General features: G+C 36.7%; 3 protein-coding genes across 5 annotated transcripts in view; 2 read left to right on the top strand and 1 right to left on the bottom strand.

Annotated features, from left to right (window-relative positions):
* Nucleotides 1-14,359, top strand: part of LOC106158133 (uncharacterized) — a 30,282-nt gene extending 15,923 nt beyond the window's left edge. The window contains exons 6-7 of one of the 2 annotated variants that reach the window (XM_087008233.1): nucleotides 63-197; nucleotides 14,166-14,359. In XM_087008233.1, coding sequence (XP_086864359.1) covers nucleotides 63-197; nucleotides 14,166-14,188 — 158 coding nt within the window. In that variant the 3' untranslated portion in view covers nucleotides 14,189-14,359. Of the gene's footprint in view, nucleotides 1-62; nucleotides 198-654; nucleotides 833-14,165 lie in introns of those variants that run through there. The other variant, XM_087008234.1, reaches the window with a different exon arrangement.
* LOC106179526 (protein CutA homolog) lies at nucleotides 10,803-15,689 on the bottom strand. The gene is made up of 6 exons (XM_013563198.2): nucleotides 15,538-15,689; nucleotides 14,585-14,748; nucleotides 14,386-14,445; nucleotides 13,756-13,801; nucleotides 13,369-13,461; nucleotides 10,803-12,347 (listed from the first exon to the last, which is right to left on the bottom strand). Exons 1-6 carry the CDS (start codon nucleotides 15,574-15,576, stop codon nucleotides 12,288-12,290), a joined length of 462 nt encoding a protein of 153 aa, XP_013418652.1. The 5' UTR covers nucleotides 15,577-15,689; the 3' UTR covers nucleotides 10,803-12,287.
* LOC106179520 (uncharacterized) lies at nucleotides 14,376-17,978 on the top strand. Of its 2 annotated transcripts, none has more exons than XM_087008228.1 (2): nucleotides 14,376-14,530; nucleotides 16,174-17,978. In XM_087008228.1, the coding sequence occupies exon 2, from the start codon at nucleotides 16,174-16,176 to the stop codon at nucleotides 17,776-17,778; it is 1,605 nt and encodes a 534-aa protein (XP_086864354.1). In that variant the 5' UTR covers nucleotides 14,376-14,530; the 3' UTR covers nucleotides 17,779-17,978. The 2 variants fall into 2 exon arrangements, with proteins under 2 accessions (XP_086864354.1, XP_013418637.2); XM_013563183.2 differs by lacking the exon at nucleotides 14,376-14,530 and adding an exon at nucleotides 15,707-15,894.
* Nucleotides 17,979-18,399: the final 421 nt, after the last annotated feature.

An 18,399-nucleotide genomic window follows, 5' to 3' on the forward strand; every position in this document is an offset into this window, starting at 1 on the left:
GATGCTGATTAATAGCTGAATGATGTCAATTTACTATTTTTCTTTTTTGAATTTATTTCCAGAGAAGTGTGATACAAATGCCATGTGTATTGATTCAAACACGTCTCAAATATTGCCTACTGATCATTGCTTTGAACCCATGGGCCTCAAATGTGTTTGCAATCAAGGTTATGAAGGGGACGGATTTACTTGCAAGAGTGAGTTCCACAAATTCTTCAGATAATTGAATGGGTCAGAAATATGTGATTTTAAATAATTATAATCAAAGCTTAGTCAACTTCATATTTTATCAATTTAAATATTCAATTTTAGGTAAAACATGTGTTGTGACAAATGATCCATGGTATGAAATTAACATTTTGATTAAAATGCTGTTGTGTTTTATAAAGCATGAAGGTTTGATCCTGCAATTAAGTATATATTCAGCCTGGATTATTTAATATATGCAGTGCAATATTTGCAGGTACTAGTAGTCTTTGTGTTCAATGTAAGGTACTCAATAACCAATAATTAACGACCACTGTTTTATCATTATTTTAAAGATTTTTTTTTTTTTTTTTTTGTTTAAGAAGTATACATTAAGATATTTAATGGTGTACAATGAATGAACCAAAATGAAATCATACTGCTCATTTACTTTTTCATTTCTTACAGGGACCACTGTATAAACTTTCCTGAAATCAATATCATGAAGTAATCGTTCAAAAAGGAAAGTAGAGCTGTATTATTATCTAGAATCACAGATGGAAGAAAGATTTATTTACAGAAGCATTGAATTTAGTGTATGAATTTTGTTTCATACAGATGAAAATAAAACATTGACGGCATTGCATTTGGTACTTTTTTATGTTCTCATATTGTCAACAGATATAAAGGGCTACTCAATTGGACTTTCTTACCAAAATAAATTTTTCTGAGGTAAAGAGCAAGGCCTGTCCCAGCATTTGGATTCAATGTTTTATTTCATTAATTGAAGACTTTGATTAAAATGACTAAGCAGTCATAATAAATGACATTTGTGGTCACAAGCATTGCCTTGTTTTCACACAAGAAAATGAGGAGTAGTTTTGAATAGCGTCCTTGCGCCGTGTTTAATAGAGATGTTGCAAGTTAGCAATGGCTACTCAAGGAGGCAGAGAAGGTAATAATGACACAATGACCCTTATTTAAGGGGTCTCTGTTGTCTTGGGGTGTAACTGACAAGTAGCTATTTTTAGACATAGTAGTGTCTTGAACATAATTGTATAATCGGTGTTGATTGTATTAAGTTTTTGCCGGCACGTGTTTTAGACAAGTCAGATTATCGATTTTCTACATGTACGACAGGCAGTATATTTTGCAATGTTCCAAGTAACTACAGCAGCAGTCTCGTGTTACATCTTGAATGAATGTCGAAGTTTAATAATGAATTCTTGTCTTTTTATGCATTTCTTGTTGTTTTGAAGTTAACTAGATAAAATTTACTTCATGAAATGACAGTGTGTGTGGTTTTGGTGCTCACAGTAAAGTGACTATGGGGAATGTATTGCCTCATGTCTTGTATGAATGTCACAGTAAGATATTGAGAATTTGCCTTCTTCTGATATTTTTTTGTGTTTTGGTGTTTATTAGATGAAATGGCTTGTGAAATGACATGCAGTATACTTGATTCTGCATAGATAGATATATTATGAGAGGGAGATAGATCACTTTTGAGGATATGAAAGTCATTGTTTAGATATTCTGCAAATCCCTTTTCATGCTATTTCTTTGCATTTTGATTTCAGTAAGATGAAAAAAATACAGAAAATGTAATATTATCCATGAAAAGGAGTTAAACTTATACAGGAATGTCCAATAAATAATAGGTTTATCTACCTTTTTTTACTTTCCATGACCTTGATCATTGACAGTACAAAGGCTTATATTAAGCTATCATAATAAGGTATCAGTATTACACAGCTGAAGATATATATATATATATATATATATATATATATATATATATATATATATATATATATATATACTGCCAAATATAGTGAAGCTTTTCATAAGTCTGTTGGAATATATCTTGAACATATTTTTTATTTTATCATAAATTGAATAATATATCATGCCCAACAAAAAGCTTAGGATATTCACTATGGGAAAGTCAATTTAAGGTACCGGCATGTCAGTGAAGAGCATTGTTATCAGCCCCGCATGTGTGTGCATGGGGTGAGTGTAGGGGTACACATGCTTGTAAATTACCTAATGAAACTATTTTCACACTTGTAACTTTTATATTTGTGAAAGATACAAAATTGAAAAACAATCACAAGCATCTTTTCAAATATATGAATAACAAATTTTAACTTTTCACATGTTTACTTCTTTGTCAGGAGACAAATGTATGATATCAACATGAGTGAAAATTTTTTTCTCTAAAATGAGTTTTATTTCTTACATTACATATTGCAACCTTCATTGGTTGACCATTTTCAATAGATAAACACTTTGCATAATAAAATGCCAGTATTACATTGTGTGTTTTCAAAATGCAAATTTTTGTTATAAGGAAAAGTTTATTTTTGTTAAAAATCTCCCCTGCACAAACCTGCAAAAACATGGGTTATAAGTTTGTGAAGGAAAATTGTTTCATGAAAAAAGAACATTATATTTGCAAAATTCCTCCTTTGTTTTAATTTATAAATTTGTGTATTTTATGAAACAAAATGTACCAGTACAATAATTAGTGTATGGTAGTTGTGAACACTCTATAGTTTGTATTTCCTAAACTCTTCAGGGCTTCATCTAAATGGGATCTTAATTGATTTAAAGATACGCATGTTTGCCACAGTTCAGCTCCTGATGATGAGCTTTGTTTATCTAAACTGATACACATTAAGAGTAAAAAGTGCTATTTAAGATAATTCAATTGTTACCAGCTTCCCTAATAAATTACCAAAATTGTGATTTATTACTTATATTGATTTTAGTGTGTATTGTTGTTGTTGTTTTGTGTGTGTGTGTGTGTGTGTGTAAAAAGATATATGCAATTACAAAAGTTTTCCTGTAAAACTTTTTAATATTTAATCATATATTTTTCTAGGCTTGAAGAACATGAATGGGACCAGGACAAATTCTTTTTCCAATTCCTTGGACTGCAGTTTTTATGACAGAATCACCTATCATTTCCAAATACTGTGTGGCAGTGAGCACCATCACAACCTCTGACATTCTTTTAAAGACTGAAAAATATTTTTGTGCTGTGCTAGCTGTTGCTAATAATAATATTTATTGATCATCAGTATTACTACATTTGTCATATATTTTACCAGTATATGTGAACCATGCACCATAGGTAAGGTATGCTAAGTTTAGCTTTTGCATACATGACATGCCTTGTAGACAGAAATTTACACTTATAAAAATAAATTCAAATGCAAGTATGGATTGGTACAGGACTAACTGGGTATCGGTGAAAAAAACTGCTGACCCAAGGTAAATTTATAAAATAATATTATTATTAATATTGATCCTGTTTTTAAAAGGAGTGGTGTGTTTGTTGGTTAACTGTATGTACTGATTAATAAGTGTAAAATAATCGCCATATTGATGTGTTGCTAAAATAAAAAAATTTTTTTGCCACAAATAAACGTGTATTACATGTATGAAAATAAAATATAGCAAATGGAATTGATGTATCTTTTGTTTTGTTTTTTCGTTTTTTCATTAAAAAGGAACTGTTATTGGTTGGCCTCATATAATAAAGAAATGCTTATTTATAAAGAAAAAATATGAAATGTTTATTTTCCTCCATTCTTCCTGTGCCAGCTTCATTTGACTATATAGACAATAATGAGCGGCGGAAAAACCAAAACGAGGTCAGAATACCAACAGAATGTACTGAGTCAAAACGAGGCTGGTACGCGGTTGTTGCAAGGAAGACATTTTTTGCATACACGGGTGTGAATTGATTTGTGCCATTCCTGGATGAAGGTAAAGTTCCTTACATGCTTACATTTACAGAAAGCTGAATAAATTTGCCACAGCTTACTGGTAATTTGAAATTGGAACCTGTTCTCTAAGAATGCAAGCATTAGAGTCAAAGTTGAACTTCCGCTGTAGCTTAAGTAAAATATTTGGTTTCAAACTCGTTTTTCTCCACAAAATAGGGTTTAAATCAACTCGAGGAGCATCTGACATGATTTGTAATTTACTTTTAAAAATGATAATATACATAACAAAACTTTCATATCCTTAAAGGCCGAGATATTCCACCGTTTCTGACACCCTACAAATCTCTAAAAATTTCACCCAATTCAAATTCTTGAACTTCCGGTTTGGTTAAAAGCCACCTAGCGGCAGACCGGTGGCTCCCAGGCTGATTCTCGCAACGAGTTTCACGTTGATTCAGATGAAAGTTGTTACCAGTTGTTTCCAGTTGAAAGTTGATGAAAGTTGATGTAAGTTGACATAAGTTGATGTTAGACAATAAACAGTACCATTTGTTACCAGTTGATGTTATATATCGTTGACAATTGAATAAAATTGGACTGACACCCGCAACAGTGAAACTCGGAGGATCTAAAGGTCAAAGGTCAAAATGGACACGCAACAAAAAATAGATGACATAGAAACGGCCAGCTTATTTAGCAGTTTGAGCACGAGCTCAACTGAAGCTCGCTTGAAAGCGAAGGCAAAACGGATGGCCATTGAGGCAGAATTGGCATCTTTTGAAGTAAAGAAACATTTGGACGAACAGGAATTGAAATTGAAACAACAAAAGGAGAAACTCAAGTTGGACACTGAAAGAGCAAAATTGTTAGCAGAGGAAACTGCGTATGCTGAAGCTGAGATGGAGACCAGTGCCCCAATTTCATCTACGAAACTGGACATTCAGGTAAATTCCACCAACTTGACTCAAAACCAGAGTAGTCATGATGTGATTCATCATTTAGTGAACTCTATACAAATTCCTAAAGTTGAAATAGACAAATTTGACGGAGATCCTCTTCAGTATTGGAATTTTATCAAAACTTTTGAAAATAGTGTGGAGAAAGAAACTGTGGACAGCGGCGCAAGATTAATTCGTTTGCTTCATTATACCAGTGGAAAAGCTCATGGTGTAATTCAGTGTTGTGCTGTAATGAACCCTGAAGATGGATATAAAAAGGCTAAAGCATTGCTTAAGGAAAGATTTGGTTCAGCCTACACTATTACGGAGACATGGGTTAAGAAAATCACGACAGGCCCAGCCATAAAGGCAAATGATGTTACAAAATTGAGGGATTATGCCGACGAGTTAAGAACATGTGCTGAAACGCTCGAAGCAATGGGAAATTCCTCAGAGTTGAGCACACAAAGCTCACTGGTCAAAATCATTGAACGTCTCCCTGGTTATTTGCAGCACAAATGGAAACAAGAAGTACGTAAGATAAGAAAGGAAGAAAGGTGCCCAGATTTTAAAGATGTCACTGCATTTGTTGTTGAAAATGCAGAAATAGCAAATGATCCAGTGTATGGTGGCCTAGCACATGTGAAAAGGAGTGACAGTCGCAGTGATTCACAGAGGCGACCCAACAACCGATGGAGTTACAGTATTACAGCTACCAGTTCACAGCCTAAGGGTGACACCAGTTCACAGCCTTATGGTGACACAAGAAAATCTATTCAGTCACCATGCATTAAGTGTGGCAGCAGTCATTCATTATTTGGGTGTACAGAATTCAAAGCCATGAAATTGCCTGAGAGACTCAAATTTGCCAATGACAACAAACTGTGTTACAACTGTTTAAAGCCAGGACATTTCTCTGAGATGTGTAGATTACAACGTACGTGCTCAGTGCAAGGGTGCAATCAAAAACACACTAAATTCTTGCACCAGGTGAAGCCAACTGTTACAAGGGAACCAGTTCATGAAGATTTATCTCACATTCAGACAGGGCTTAACACTTCTCTCAGTGCTGTAAATGAAGTTTCGTATGGAGCTCATGGGACCAGAAAGGAAAGTGGTATGCGAATCGCCTTGCCAATAGTACCAGTGAAAGTGAAAGTTCCAGATAAATCACAGTTTGTGCACACCTATGCGTTGCTAGACTCAGGATCCACCAGTACATTTTGCTCAGAAGAGTTGATGCAGTCTATTGGTGCACAGGGTGAAAATACAGTGTTAAAGCTTACAACCTTAGAAAAGGAACAAAGTGTCTCAGAGACTGTAGTGATCAGTTTACAGATTTCTGATTTAGAAGACAAAAATGTGATTGATTTGCCAGTTGTGTATACAAGACCATCATTACCTGTAAACATGGAAAACATGGGTCATGCAGAGGACATCAGAAAGTGGAGTCACTTACAAGATGTGAATTTTCCTGAAATAGATCACATGAATGCCAAGGTGAGCATAATAATTGGACAAGACAATCCAGAGGTGCTTATGCCTATTGATGTGAAGAGAGGTCAAAGTCCAAATGAGCCATATGCGACAAAAACTGTGTTGGGCTGGACATTAAATGGACCGCTTGGTGGCAAGCGTAGACATGTTGCCACGGCAACATTTATTCAGGCAGATCGTGAGCTGAATGAGCAATTGGAACAGTTTTGGAAAATAGAAGGCCATGGAACATTGATATCTGATAAAAAGGGTTTATCAGTTGAAGACAAGCGGGTCCTCGCTTTATGGGAAGATAAGATTCAACATGACGAGCATTACAGTTTGCCGATACCATTTAAAGACAGGCAGCCTCATTTTCCGCCAAACAAGCAGATGGCAGAGCAACGCCTAGACAGCTTAAAGCGAAAATTGTCACATGATCCTAACTTACATCAAGCGTACACAGAATTCATGGAGGACTTAATTGACAAAGGTTATGCAGAACAAGTCAGCCCTGATGAAGTTGACAAAGAAGACGGCAGTGTATGGTACCTACCCCACCATAATGTTGTGAACCTCAAAAAACCAGACAAAGTAAGGGTAGTATTTGACTGTAAAGCTAGCCATCAGGGTGTCTCATTGAATAGTCAAGTTCTACAGGGGCCAGACATTGTGAATTCTTTATTAGGTGTATTGTTACGCTTTAGACAGCACCCTATAGCCATCATGTCTGACATAGAAGCCATGTATCATCAAGTGAAGGTACCAGAAGTGCAGAGAGATTCTCTTCGTTTTCTATGGTGGCCTAAAGGGGATCTGGAAAGAGAACAGAAAGTTTATCGAATGACAGTACATTTGTTCGGTGGCAAATGGAGTCCCAGTTGCTGTAATTTTGCATTGCAACGCACAGCAGAAGACAACATAGGTCATTACGACACAGAAGTAGTCAATACTGTTTTACAGAATTTCTATGTAGATGACTGTTTAAAGTCAGTAATGAGTGAAGCAGAGGCAATCACCATGGTCAGTCAATTACAGAGTCTGCTGCAAACAGGAGGTTTCCACCTGACGAAGTGGATTAGCAACAGCAGAGAAGTGTTATCCAAGATACCAGACAAAGACAAAGCCAAGCCTATTAAGAATCTTGATTTGAATTTACAGGCCTTGCCGACAGAACGTGCTCTTGGTGTTTGTTGGGACATTGAAGTGGACAGCTTCACATATAAAATGGATCTTGAGAAGAAACCATTGACCAAGAGAGGCCTTTTAAGTGTCATCAGTTCTATTTATGACCCCCTGGGCTTTATTTCTCCCTTCACTATCAGAGCGAAGAAGATGTTACAAGATTTAACACGTGATAAGATAGGTTGGGATGAAGCTGTGCCTTATAACACCCAGGTAGAGTGGTCAGGTTGGAAGAACAGCTTGCCCAAGATGAAAGAAATGAAAATACCAAGATGTGTACAGCCAGTTCAGCCTGAGAAGATTGCCAGCATTCAGTTACACCATTTTTCTGATGCGTCTACCATGGCATATGGTGTTGTAAGTTACCTCCGTGTACAAGACATCTCAGGTCAGATACATACTTCATTGTTGATGTCAAAGGCTCGGTTGGCACCGATCAAGCAGCTTACAATTCCGCGCCTTGAGCTTACAGCAGCTACTATGGCAGTTAGATTAGATTACATGATACGACAGGAACTCACTTTTCCTGTGGACAGTTCAATATTTTGGACAGACAGCACGTGTACTTTGAGTTACATTCGAAGTGAAGATAAACGATTTCAAACATACGTTGAAAACAGAGTCTCTGTCATCAGAGAAGGTTCAATTCCGTCACAGTGGCACTACATCGATTCAAAGAGGAACCCAGCTGACGATTGCACAAGGGGACTCACTGCCCATGAAATGGTTAACAGTATCAGATGGATTGAAGGACCAGAATTTCTTAAGCAGAGTGAGTGCCACTGGCCAGAAACTCCAGATGTTAAGGGAGTGTCAGATGAAGATAAAGAGTTAAAGAGACCCAAGACATGTCTAGCACAAAGAAGTGAGTCAGTACAAGAATCAGTGATAGATAAGATTCTAAAACGCCGATCTTCATGGAAAAAGCTGAAGAAAGATGTTGCTGTGATACTACGCTTCAAACAGTGGTTAATAGCAAGACATAGAAAAGAAAAGGTGAATGTACCCACAGGTCCACTTTCAGTGGAAGAAACAGAAAAGGCAGAGTTAGAAATCTTGAAGTATATCCAAGGGCAACACTTTGGGAAAGAGCTCTCAGAAATTAATCGAGCTGCGAACAGTCAGAGTGGTGTTAAACGTGCAAGTAAGTTGTTTAGGCTTGCACCAGTGATGCATTCTTCAGGTGTGTTAGTAGTTGGTGGTAGATTGAACAATTCAGCTATTTCAGAAGGGATAAAAAATCCAGTGATTTTACCACAGCACCATGTTGTAGATTTGATTATTGAAGAGCAACACAAAGCCTTAGGACATAGTGGACGGGAATATGTGCTTTCTGAATTGAGACAGAAGTATTGGATTATAGGAGCAAGGAAATCCATTCGCAGAGTGATCAGCAAGTGTGTCAAATGTAAGCGAAACAATGCGTTACCATGTCAGCAAAGAATGGCTGATTTGCCAACAGCTAGAGTTACACCCAATGAACCATGTTTTACTTATGTGGGTGTGGACTATTTTGGTCCATTTTTGATTAAACGTGGAAGGTCAGAGGTTAAGAGGTATGGGTGTTTATTTTCATGTTTAGCATCAAGAGCAGTGCATATTGAAATAGCGCAATCACTAGATACTTCATCATTTATTAATGCCCTGCAGCGTTTCATCAGTAGACGTGGAAAACCCAAGAAAATATTTTCAGACAATGGAACTAACTTTGTTGGTGCAGAGCGTGAATTGAAGGCAGCTGTCACAGAATGGAATCAGAGTAAGATAAATGAATATTTACACCAGAACCACATAGATTGGCATTTTAACCCACCTAGTGCTTCACATATGGGTGGTGTATGGGAAAGATCCATCAGAACTGTTAGAAAGGTATTAAGAGGTGTTGTGACAGAACAGGTTTTAGATGATGAGAATCTTGTCACTTTAATGTGCATTGTGGAAGCAATTGTGAATGGGCGTCCGTTGACACCGGTGTCCAGTGATCCCAATGATTTGGAAGCGTTGACCCCAAACCACTTGTTATTGTTACGTTCTGGGTCTGTGCTCCCACCAGGTGATTTTGACAAGACAGACACATATAGCAAACGCAGATGGAGGCAGGTTCAGTATTTGGCAAACATTTTCTGGTGCAGGTGGATAAAAGAATACTTACCTACCTTGCAAAGTCGTCAAAAGTGGTTGGAGCCAAAGCGAAATTTGAATATTGGTGATATTGTGTTAGTGATTGATGAAGATGTTCCTAGAAATGTGTGGCCAATTGCTAGAGTGATAAATACTTACCCAGGAAAGGATGGACTTGTTCGCACAGTTCAGATTAAGACTAGGAATTCTATATTGATGCGACCAATACATAAACTGTGCTTGTTAGAGGAAACGCAATAAATGAACAATCATTATAGTGTAAAACTGTAATTTTAAGGGGAATCCCCGTCGAGGAGCCATCAGTTGACTTGAGTGAACTTTTTATGTTTAGACTGGCACATTGTATAAACTCTGGACTGGATTAATTTCAGTGTTATGGAATGTTAAATGTATAGAATCTTTAAAATTAAGACTGTTTTCACATTTTGTTTAAAAGGAAAGGGTTTGTTGTCATGTGGATGGCAGGTTGACATGTGTGAGAGAGATGGATATGCTTACAATGTTGGGTTATGTTATGTACGGTTGCTCTTAAATTTTGATGCATAATGTTTATATACATACGGTAATGGTTATTGAGTTTAAAAATTGTTTATTTAAGAACGTAAAGTTAAGTTGACACAATTGTTTTGATATATATGCATGTATGTAGTATGGTAATGGATGTTAAGTTTTGGATTTATGTCAGAGTTTTGATATTTAATGATAGTTTAAGTAAATTGTGGGATTCACAATTTAAGGGAGCCATGTAACTGACAAGTAGCTATTTTTAGACATAGTAGTGTCTTGAACATAATTGTATAATCGGTGTTGATTGTATTTAGTTTTTGCCGGCACGTGTTTTAGACAAGTCAGATTCTCGCAACGAGTTTCACGTTGATTCAGATGAAAGTTGTTACCAGTTGTTTCCAGTTGAAAGTTGATGAAAGTTGATGTAAGTTGACATAAGTTGATGTTAGACAATAAACAGTACCATTTGTTACCAGTTGATGTTATATATCGTTGACAATTGAATAAAATTGGACTGACACCCGCAACATGGGGTCTCTAGAGTCTGAATTGAGGAAACATTAAAAGCTTACAAGATATACATATGGCTGTGGGGGTTTTCAAACACATGGAAAGAACCTCTAACAATTCATTTGGGCAGGAAAATCCTGAGGAATGGGCCTTTAATGGATTACTTTTCAATGTTTCAATAACAGCACATTATGCAAAACTGCAGATAAAACGTAAAAAAACACATTTTGTTTAGACAGTACTCACACAAAATCAATAAATAAAATAATTAAACTAGACTAAACAGCAAAGCTGGCCAAAAAACAGACACCATACAGGAAACAAAGCAGTAAAGCTGTCAAACATGTATATATAAAAGCCAAGCTTTAGTAATGTTAGTAAAGTCTTTAAAAAGTCACATAATGCATGTAGAAATTTTTTATGAAAAAAATCATTTGAAAGTACAAATCCCTTCAGTTTTCTAAGTGGATTTAAAATACATTAGGCTTTGAACAATTAAGCAAAATATTTAACAAGATGTAGAAGTGTTGACATTAAATCACAAGAACCAAATCTTTGGAAAGAGATCCAGGTGACAGTAATAATACTAAGGTGACAGTGTGACAAGCACATGTATTTGTCTTCTCAGCTATTGATGCCCAGGAAGCACCAGCCCCACTCACTTCCCCTGCCAAAATCTGTGTCATTTAACGTTAACTTATGTTTCTCAATCTATTCTAGAACATTTGGTGTCATTTTTGTAGTTCTAATATTGTTCTGTAATCAATGTAACAGTTCGAGAACTGCTTTTGGGAAGTCCTTCAGAATTTCCCAGAACAGATTAAGAACATTTTTCATTAAAAGAGAAAAACATCATGTTGTAGGACAGATTGAGAACAGTAAGTGTTTTCTTGGACCTGTCTCTCCAAAATACACAGTGATGACTCAATCTTTTCAAAGGACAAAAATGATCAAACTTTCTGTTACAAAATTTTATAATCACAAAATTACATTTCTATAAAGCATTTTTGTGGTACTTATACTGCATGCATAGAAAAGAATTATAAGACACCCTGTTGTTTCTACTCAATATAGGAATGTTCTAATATTAAGAAATTATGACATAAAAATACAGTATCGGTAAAATTCACAATTTTCCCCCATTGAGAAGATGTTGTTATTACCATACTCTGTCACAGCTCCCACAGCTGATCTTCTCCACTATTTTACATTCCTTGCTGTCCTCTATCTTGTCTTTTGGGTGTACTAGAAAATTTATGACTTTTGCAAGTGGTTCAAAGGACACTCCTCTGTTTTTCTTCCTCACTGCATTTATTATTTTCTCTATGTTTCTATCACAATTTGGATTATGATTTGCCCTTTAAATTTTGTCAGAGTGAACAGAGAAGCAGTCAACGGGTAAAGCAAGTAAATACATGTATGTAGATCTATGATAAATGAAAACTTTTAACTGATTGTTTCTTCAAGCCAAGTCCAATTAGGAGTTACTGCCACACAGTTTTAACTATGTGTTTGCAATATATATGTCTATCCATGTCCAGTTGTGCTGTGTTATTGTTATGCAGCTCCCGAGGCCAAAGTGGAGCATTGAAATCAATTCTGCTTCTTATTTTTCTGGCACCACCTGGCCAATCCAATCTAGGTATGGTGGATTTCCATTTTCAATCTGAAAAAAAATGTCCAAGAGTAAAATAACCTGGGGCAAGTTGTATACATATAAATCTGTCTGAATAAATTATGATCTTATTTACGTAGTCCACTCCTCTTGTTGGTATGGAGAATCAAGCAGTGATGCCATTTCTCCCAAACTGGAGACATTTCTTTCTGCTTACTAGTGTGTTACAATGTACATCTTACACTTACTGGACTGAACACCTGTTTAAAAAGGATTGTATTTTTCCAGGTAAATACTATGTCATAGTTAGGATTATTAGTTCAGAGGACCTGGGGGGAGAGGGGGGGAGAGCATAGTCTTTGTATCAAATCTGAAATCTATTTTTCAATTTTGGTACCGAATTTATTAATTTTTTATAATTGTTTAAAAACAAAAGCTTTGAAGCCAAACTAAAACATCTTTACTACAGTTCCATTCAGCAGTTATTAAAAAATTGATTAAATCTTTAAAATATTTGACAGCATCTGATATTTCTTCTCTTAGAGCCCATTCCCAATGAAACTATTGTTCTATGAAGATCAATCCAATTCCATGGGGACTCTTGCTGAATGCAATCAGAATGAAGATTAAGACACCTCCTTCTGGTGTTGAGTACAATACAGAAAACCTGGGCTCTGTATCTCGAAAGGTTCGCTATGTTGCGCACGTGCGCAAGTGTCTCGATTCCATAACCGATTCTATTTCGAGATACGGGGCCATGGAATCGAGACACTTGCGCACGTGCGCAACATAGTGAACCTTTCGAGATACGGAGCCCTGGTGATTAAACTAGTACATCAGAAACAAGAGAAGGCTTTCCATTCAGTTCATCTGACATTGCATTCAGCAAGAGTCCCACAGAGTTGGATCAATCTACTAAGAACAATAGTGCCATTGGGAATGGGCCCTTAGTTAAGGTATACAGTCTCAGATATTTTACAGTACAAGCTTTCTGTGTGTGTGTGTGTGTGCGTGCATGCGTTTGTTCACATTCTTGTGTACCCCAGCTATGCTGCAGATTGAATAAACTTACAGGGGTTGAAATGACCTCTGCTACATCATACGGATGGTTCTTCTTCACATACTCTGACAGTTCATCCACTAAAGAAGTCCTGGTTTTGATCATCTGAAATAGAAACAATTGCTTAAACTATTTTTTGGACATAAAAATATTACAACAGCAATTTTTTCTTTGCTATATATTTCCAGGATTTAGCTGAAAATTTACTCTCTTAATAATGACATAACACTGTAGTAAACTCCTTTTCCTAAAACATAATCTGTGAAGCACAGAATAAAAAAAAAAAAAAACACAGACAGTGATACCACCCCTAAAACAAACTCATTCTCTACATGTCACATCCATCAGAGGTACAAATCTAAGCACTCGAGTGTTAATATCATTCTAGAATGTTCGTACCATCAAGACTTCATCTTCTTCATCTATCTTGTTTTCCCACTCAAAGCTGGAATGATTTTGAAAATGAAGCATAAAGACAAGATTCAGTGCAACTGACTTCTTGAAAAAGAATATAAATGAGAGCAATTTTTCACGAAGTCTGCAACAAATTACATTATAATTGCTTGAACTATTTTTAATGCCTTAGAGGATGAAGCAAAATAGTGAATCAACAAAGAAAAAAAATGACAGACCTTGATACAAATACCACATTTACTTTTATTGTTTCTGAAATATGTCTAAATAAATTATATAAATCTACTGTCATAACTATCTGCTGTAATTAATAGGCCACTCAGGCACCCTATATTTGTGATTCCCTACCAAGGCTCTACTCTATATACAATATGTACATGTTTCATTTTTTTCAGTTCCCAGCTACAGGAATTGTTAGAATCTTCAGAGATAGCTCAAATTCTCAAGACTTCGCAAGAAATCAAGCAAGACCTAGGAAGATTTGGAGGCAAGTTATCTAGTCTCTTATGAAGTCACACAGTGCTGACAGAGTGGTTTTAGGCTACTTAAGATGAATTTGGCCCAAGAAATGGTGCAGGCATGCTGGTAACAGAACATACTAACATAAAGACTTACACGGAAATGACTCTGGGAACAATATTGACACAGGCTGCCAGTTTGGAAGTCACCATTCCTCTGAAACAAACAAGAAGTACATGATCAGAGAGCCAATTTATGTTGGTTTACAGATAGCTAGCTAAAAGATGAAAAAGACCCCAAGGTAACAAACCTAGGAATACCTTAATTACGTAAGCAATCATAAATAATATTTTACCTGGCCAGAGTTTTGGCAACATCTTCACTTGGCGCTGTGACATAAGCAATAGAGTGTTGCCCCTTAACATAATTGCTGCTTGCAGTAGTCATGGTGCTAAGAACTCTTCTCGTTACAGACAGAAACACAGGCACACATAGACAAGCACCACCTACAAGTAGTACCTGAAATGTTTAATAAGTAGATACTGTAGATCCTGCATCTTTGTGAATTTTTGGATGAGAGCATGTCCGTTTCTTAAAGTTCTGAGATTAAGTTAAGTAAATTATATATCGGCCTTTACCGGCACATAGCAATAGTCCAAAGGTTCAACAGTCCAAAGGTTCATTGGCTCGAATGTTCACTACAGAACTTTGGACCAATGAACCCTTGATAAAAAAACTGGCGAAAATTTTACTATTTTTTCGGACCAATGAACCTTCGGACTATTGAGACACCCCCTACACCCACATATACTAAATATTAAATCCCCAATCAATTTTTTTTAATCTAAAATTTTACACACATCTGTCCGTCGAGTTTTTTAAGGCTTGTTGTTTCACAATATAATTTACTTCTGTCTCATGTAGAGAAATGTAAAACTTTAAAATCATTTATTATTCACTAAATGACATTTCCACGTGTTTTATGCATAATTTAGCAGACGAACTTTACGTTTACGGCTTTGACATTTAACAGTAGTAGTAAAAGGAAATCGGGTTAAACAATTGTCTTTAGTAAGTAAGTAGTCTTGCACATGGAAATATTGGTTAAAAGCATCTTCATTTAAAATTACGTCATCATTTAATTTTCATCCACACAGGCGGATGCATACGTTACAGTGAAACTATGAAACTGTGAGGCTTTAACAAAGTTGACAAGGTCAACTGATAAGCCCATTCTTCGGTACTAGACGTGATGGTTAAACGCTCAGTTTAAATGCTCTGTTAACTTAAACCCAAGCCTTATATTACCATGAACAACGAAACACTCGACTTGTTTGGCAGTGGCATAAACCGAAAGTACAAACAAGCAAGCCTCGGTATGGATTAGTTAGTTTATTTCCTGTTTTGTGTCAGTAATTTTGATTGGGGTGTGCAGAAACAATTCAACGAATCAACATCAGGTTAACATAATTTCATTAAAAATGGCAGCGCTGAAACAAGTGGCGGCTGCAACTGAGTAGAATTATTCGGAAGTCCTCCTCTACAGCTCATGATCTTTTAGGAAGTTTTTTACTGTATCTTGCTGTATAATTCTGTTCGCCCATCCACTAGCGTCGTTCGTGAGTTGGTGGCAATCGTCTTTGGAAGTTTACTGCAGACAGAACGGTGAATGTCATTGAAATAAAATGTGCCGTAATTTGCAGATTTGCATTAGTTTGCGACATTACATGCTAACGGCTGTAACCGAGTCGCTACCTTCAGTTGACAAAAGACGTCGTAAACAGTGAATGTTAGGGGGAAATAAAACGTAACAAATGTAAAAAAAAATATCCCACGTCTATTTGGTTAGAAATTGCCCTAGGTACATTGCACATGCAGTAGTAGATGTAAATGTGTATGTTTCTACTAAACTTACATGTAGCAACATTTGTTTATAAATTACAGATGAATCGCCTGATTCGACTCATCACATTTGATGTGAACAAAACCATGATCAAAGTGAGAGGAAGCCCAGGGTTACAGTATGCAAACATCGCCAAAGCCTGTGGGATAGATGTTGATGTCAACACCCTCGACACTGCCTTCTTGGGAGCCTACAAAAACGAAAGTATTCAGCATCCAAACTTTGGAAAACGGCAAGGTTTATCAGACTACCAGTGGTGGAGTAACGTGGTACACAACTCCTTCCATGTGGCAGGGATTTTTGACACAGATCTTGTTTTGGTGGACATTGCAGATAAATTGTACCGGCATTTTCTTACAGCAGAAAGCTGGGAGGTCCTCCCAAACACTGTAGAAGTTCTAACAACGCTGAAAGAGAAAAACTATCTGCTGGGCGTAATTTCAAACTTTGACAGCAGGCTTCAGGCAGTGCTGGCAGCCCTTAGCTTGGATCAGTACTTTGACTTTGTAGTGACATCAGTGGAAGCAGGTGGGAGTAAGCCACATCCTCAGCCATTTCAGCTTGCCTTGAAGTTAGCAGGTGACACATGTCTGTCACCAAGTCATGCTCTGCATGTTGGAGACAGTTATGAAAAAGACTATCAAGCTGCTCGTAAATTAGGCTGGAATGCCTGCTTAATTTCCAATCAAAATGACACACATATCAGCCAAGCAGTTCAGCCTTTATTTGCTATTAAAGATTTAAGAGATTTGATCAGTTTTGTGGATGGATTGGAGAAGGATAAAAACATTTTGACAGATGAGAACAGCACGGTTAACAGTGAAAGCTCTTTGCCTGAGTCATCAGAACAAAGCAAATGTGGCAACTCAAATGGGGAAGCTGAGGTGTTGGGAGCTGTTAATATGGAGACTTCCTCATCACATGATATTAGAAAGGAAGACACTGGGGAATTGAAGAAGATAATGACTTCTCCCTCAGAAGACCCAGTGTCTACAAGGATTGAAATACATGATACAGTTCCAGAGTCATTTGATGGAATTTCTGCTCTTGACTGTACTTCAGAGAATGGAGGCAAGGTAGAATTTTCTGATTTAAAAAGAAGTCAAATAGGAATGACAGAATTAAGTGACTTGGATGAAACAGCAGTAAGTGACTTGGATAAAACAGAAGCAAGTGAATTGGATGAAACAGAAGCAAATGACAAAGAAAAGAGACATGGTAGCAAATCCAGAGTAGAGAAATGGCTTCCACACCTGATGTGGATTCTGACCAGAAAGGAGCACCCAGTTATAGCCAGGTGTCCCAGCTGTAGGGCAACAATAAGGAAAGGGGATTTACATATCGCCTTGAAAAGTCTTTGGATTCCTAAAAAAAATGCGAAAGAAGATAGGAAACCCATTCAGCGAGTGTACCGTTATTGTGTGCGGAGAAGGTGTACACAGTTCCCTCCGCAAGGCAGTGACGTCCCGGGTTTGGACGGCAAGGCCAGGATGGTGGATATCTATATTGACCCCTTGTTAGAGCTTACTGAGGAGGAGATTTGCCGTGTGGAGAAAATGGGATTTAAAACTGAGGAAATGCCTTCCAAGATTGGAATGAAAACTTTGCAGAAAAACAAGCACTTGGCCAAGTTTGAAAAGAAATAAAAATATACAGAAGGAATTGTCTAGTAGTGAATGGATAGGTGCTTTTTTCTAACATTTAGGTGGAATATTTTTATCAAATTGATCTTCATTTGACATGGAGGGACATTTCTGATAATTTGACAAATAACAGAGCATGTTACAATTATGTTTCAACTAATACAAAATTCAACTTACCTTAAAGATGCATACAAAGTCAATTTTTTGTCACAAAAACCAACCAATGCCAGCATATAGTTTCAAGTAGTGTAACTAAGAGAATTACCGAAAGGCATTGTTTAATTTTACCCAAAAATGATGTTTGAACGGATTTTTCTGCTGGCATTCTGAGCTGTATGTCAATGGGGCAGGAAAGTAGGTCACGAAAGTAGGTTAAATTTACAACCAAAAATTTAAAGAAAGGAGCAGTCTAAAGGTCTTTTATGGCTGATCGAGTGATCTATTCAGTTTATCCCTTGGCATGTCGAATTTATTTGAGTCATATAAGAATCTAGTAAAAGTGTTTACATGTGTTACTGGAAATCCACGCTCCACCGATGCTCGGTTCATATGTACCTTTAATGGCTGTTAAAGTTTACAAAGTTATCTCCTTTAGAAATTTGTCTCTTTAAGTTCGGTCAAGAG

The sequence above is a fragment of the Lingula anatina genome, chromosome 3 (genome assembly GCF_051362555.1).
Source record: "Lingula anatina isolate TDL-2025a chromosome 3, LinAna3.0, whole genome shotgun sequence".
Lineage (NCBI taxonomy): Eukaryota > Metazoa > Brachiopoda > Lingulata > Lingulida > Lingulidae > Lingula > Lingula anatina.

Excerpts from the sequence above, each read along its gene's own strand:
- LOC106179526 (XM_013563198.2), bottom strand. The coding sequence starts at position 15,576 with ATGCCACTGCCAAACAAGTCGAGTGTTTCGTTGTTCATG. Across the intron at positions 14,446-14,584 it reads GTTGCCAAAACTCTGGCCAG|AGGAATGGTGACTTCCAAAC; the intron begins GTAAAATATTAT and ends TGTTTGTTTCAG. Across the intron at positions 13,802-14,385 it reads GTTCCCAGAGTCATTTCCGT|CTTTGAGTGGGAAAACAAGA; the intron begins GTAAGTCTTTAT and ends AAATCATTCCAG.
- LOC106179520 (XM_087008228.1), top strand. The coding sequence starts at position 16,174 with ATGAATCGCCTGATTCGACTCATCACATTTGATGTGAACAAAACCATG.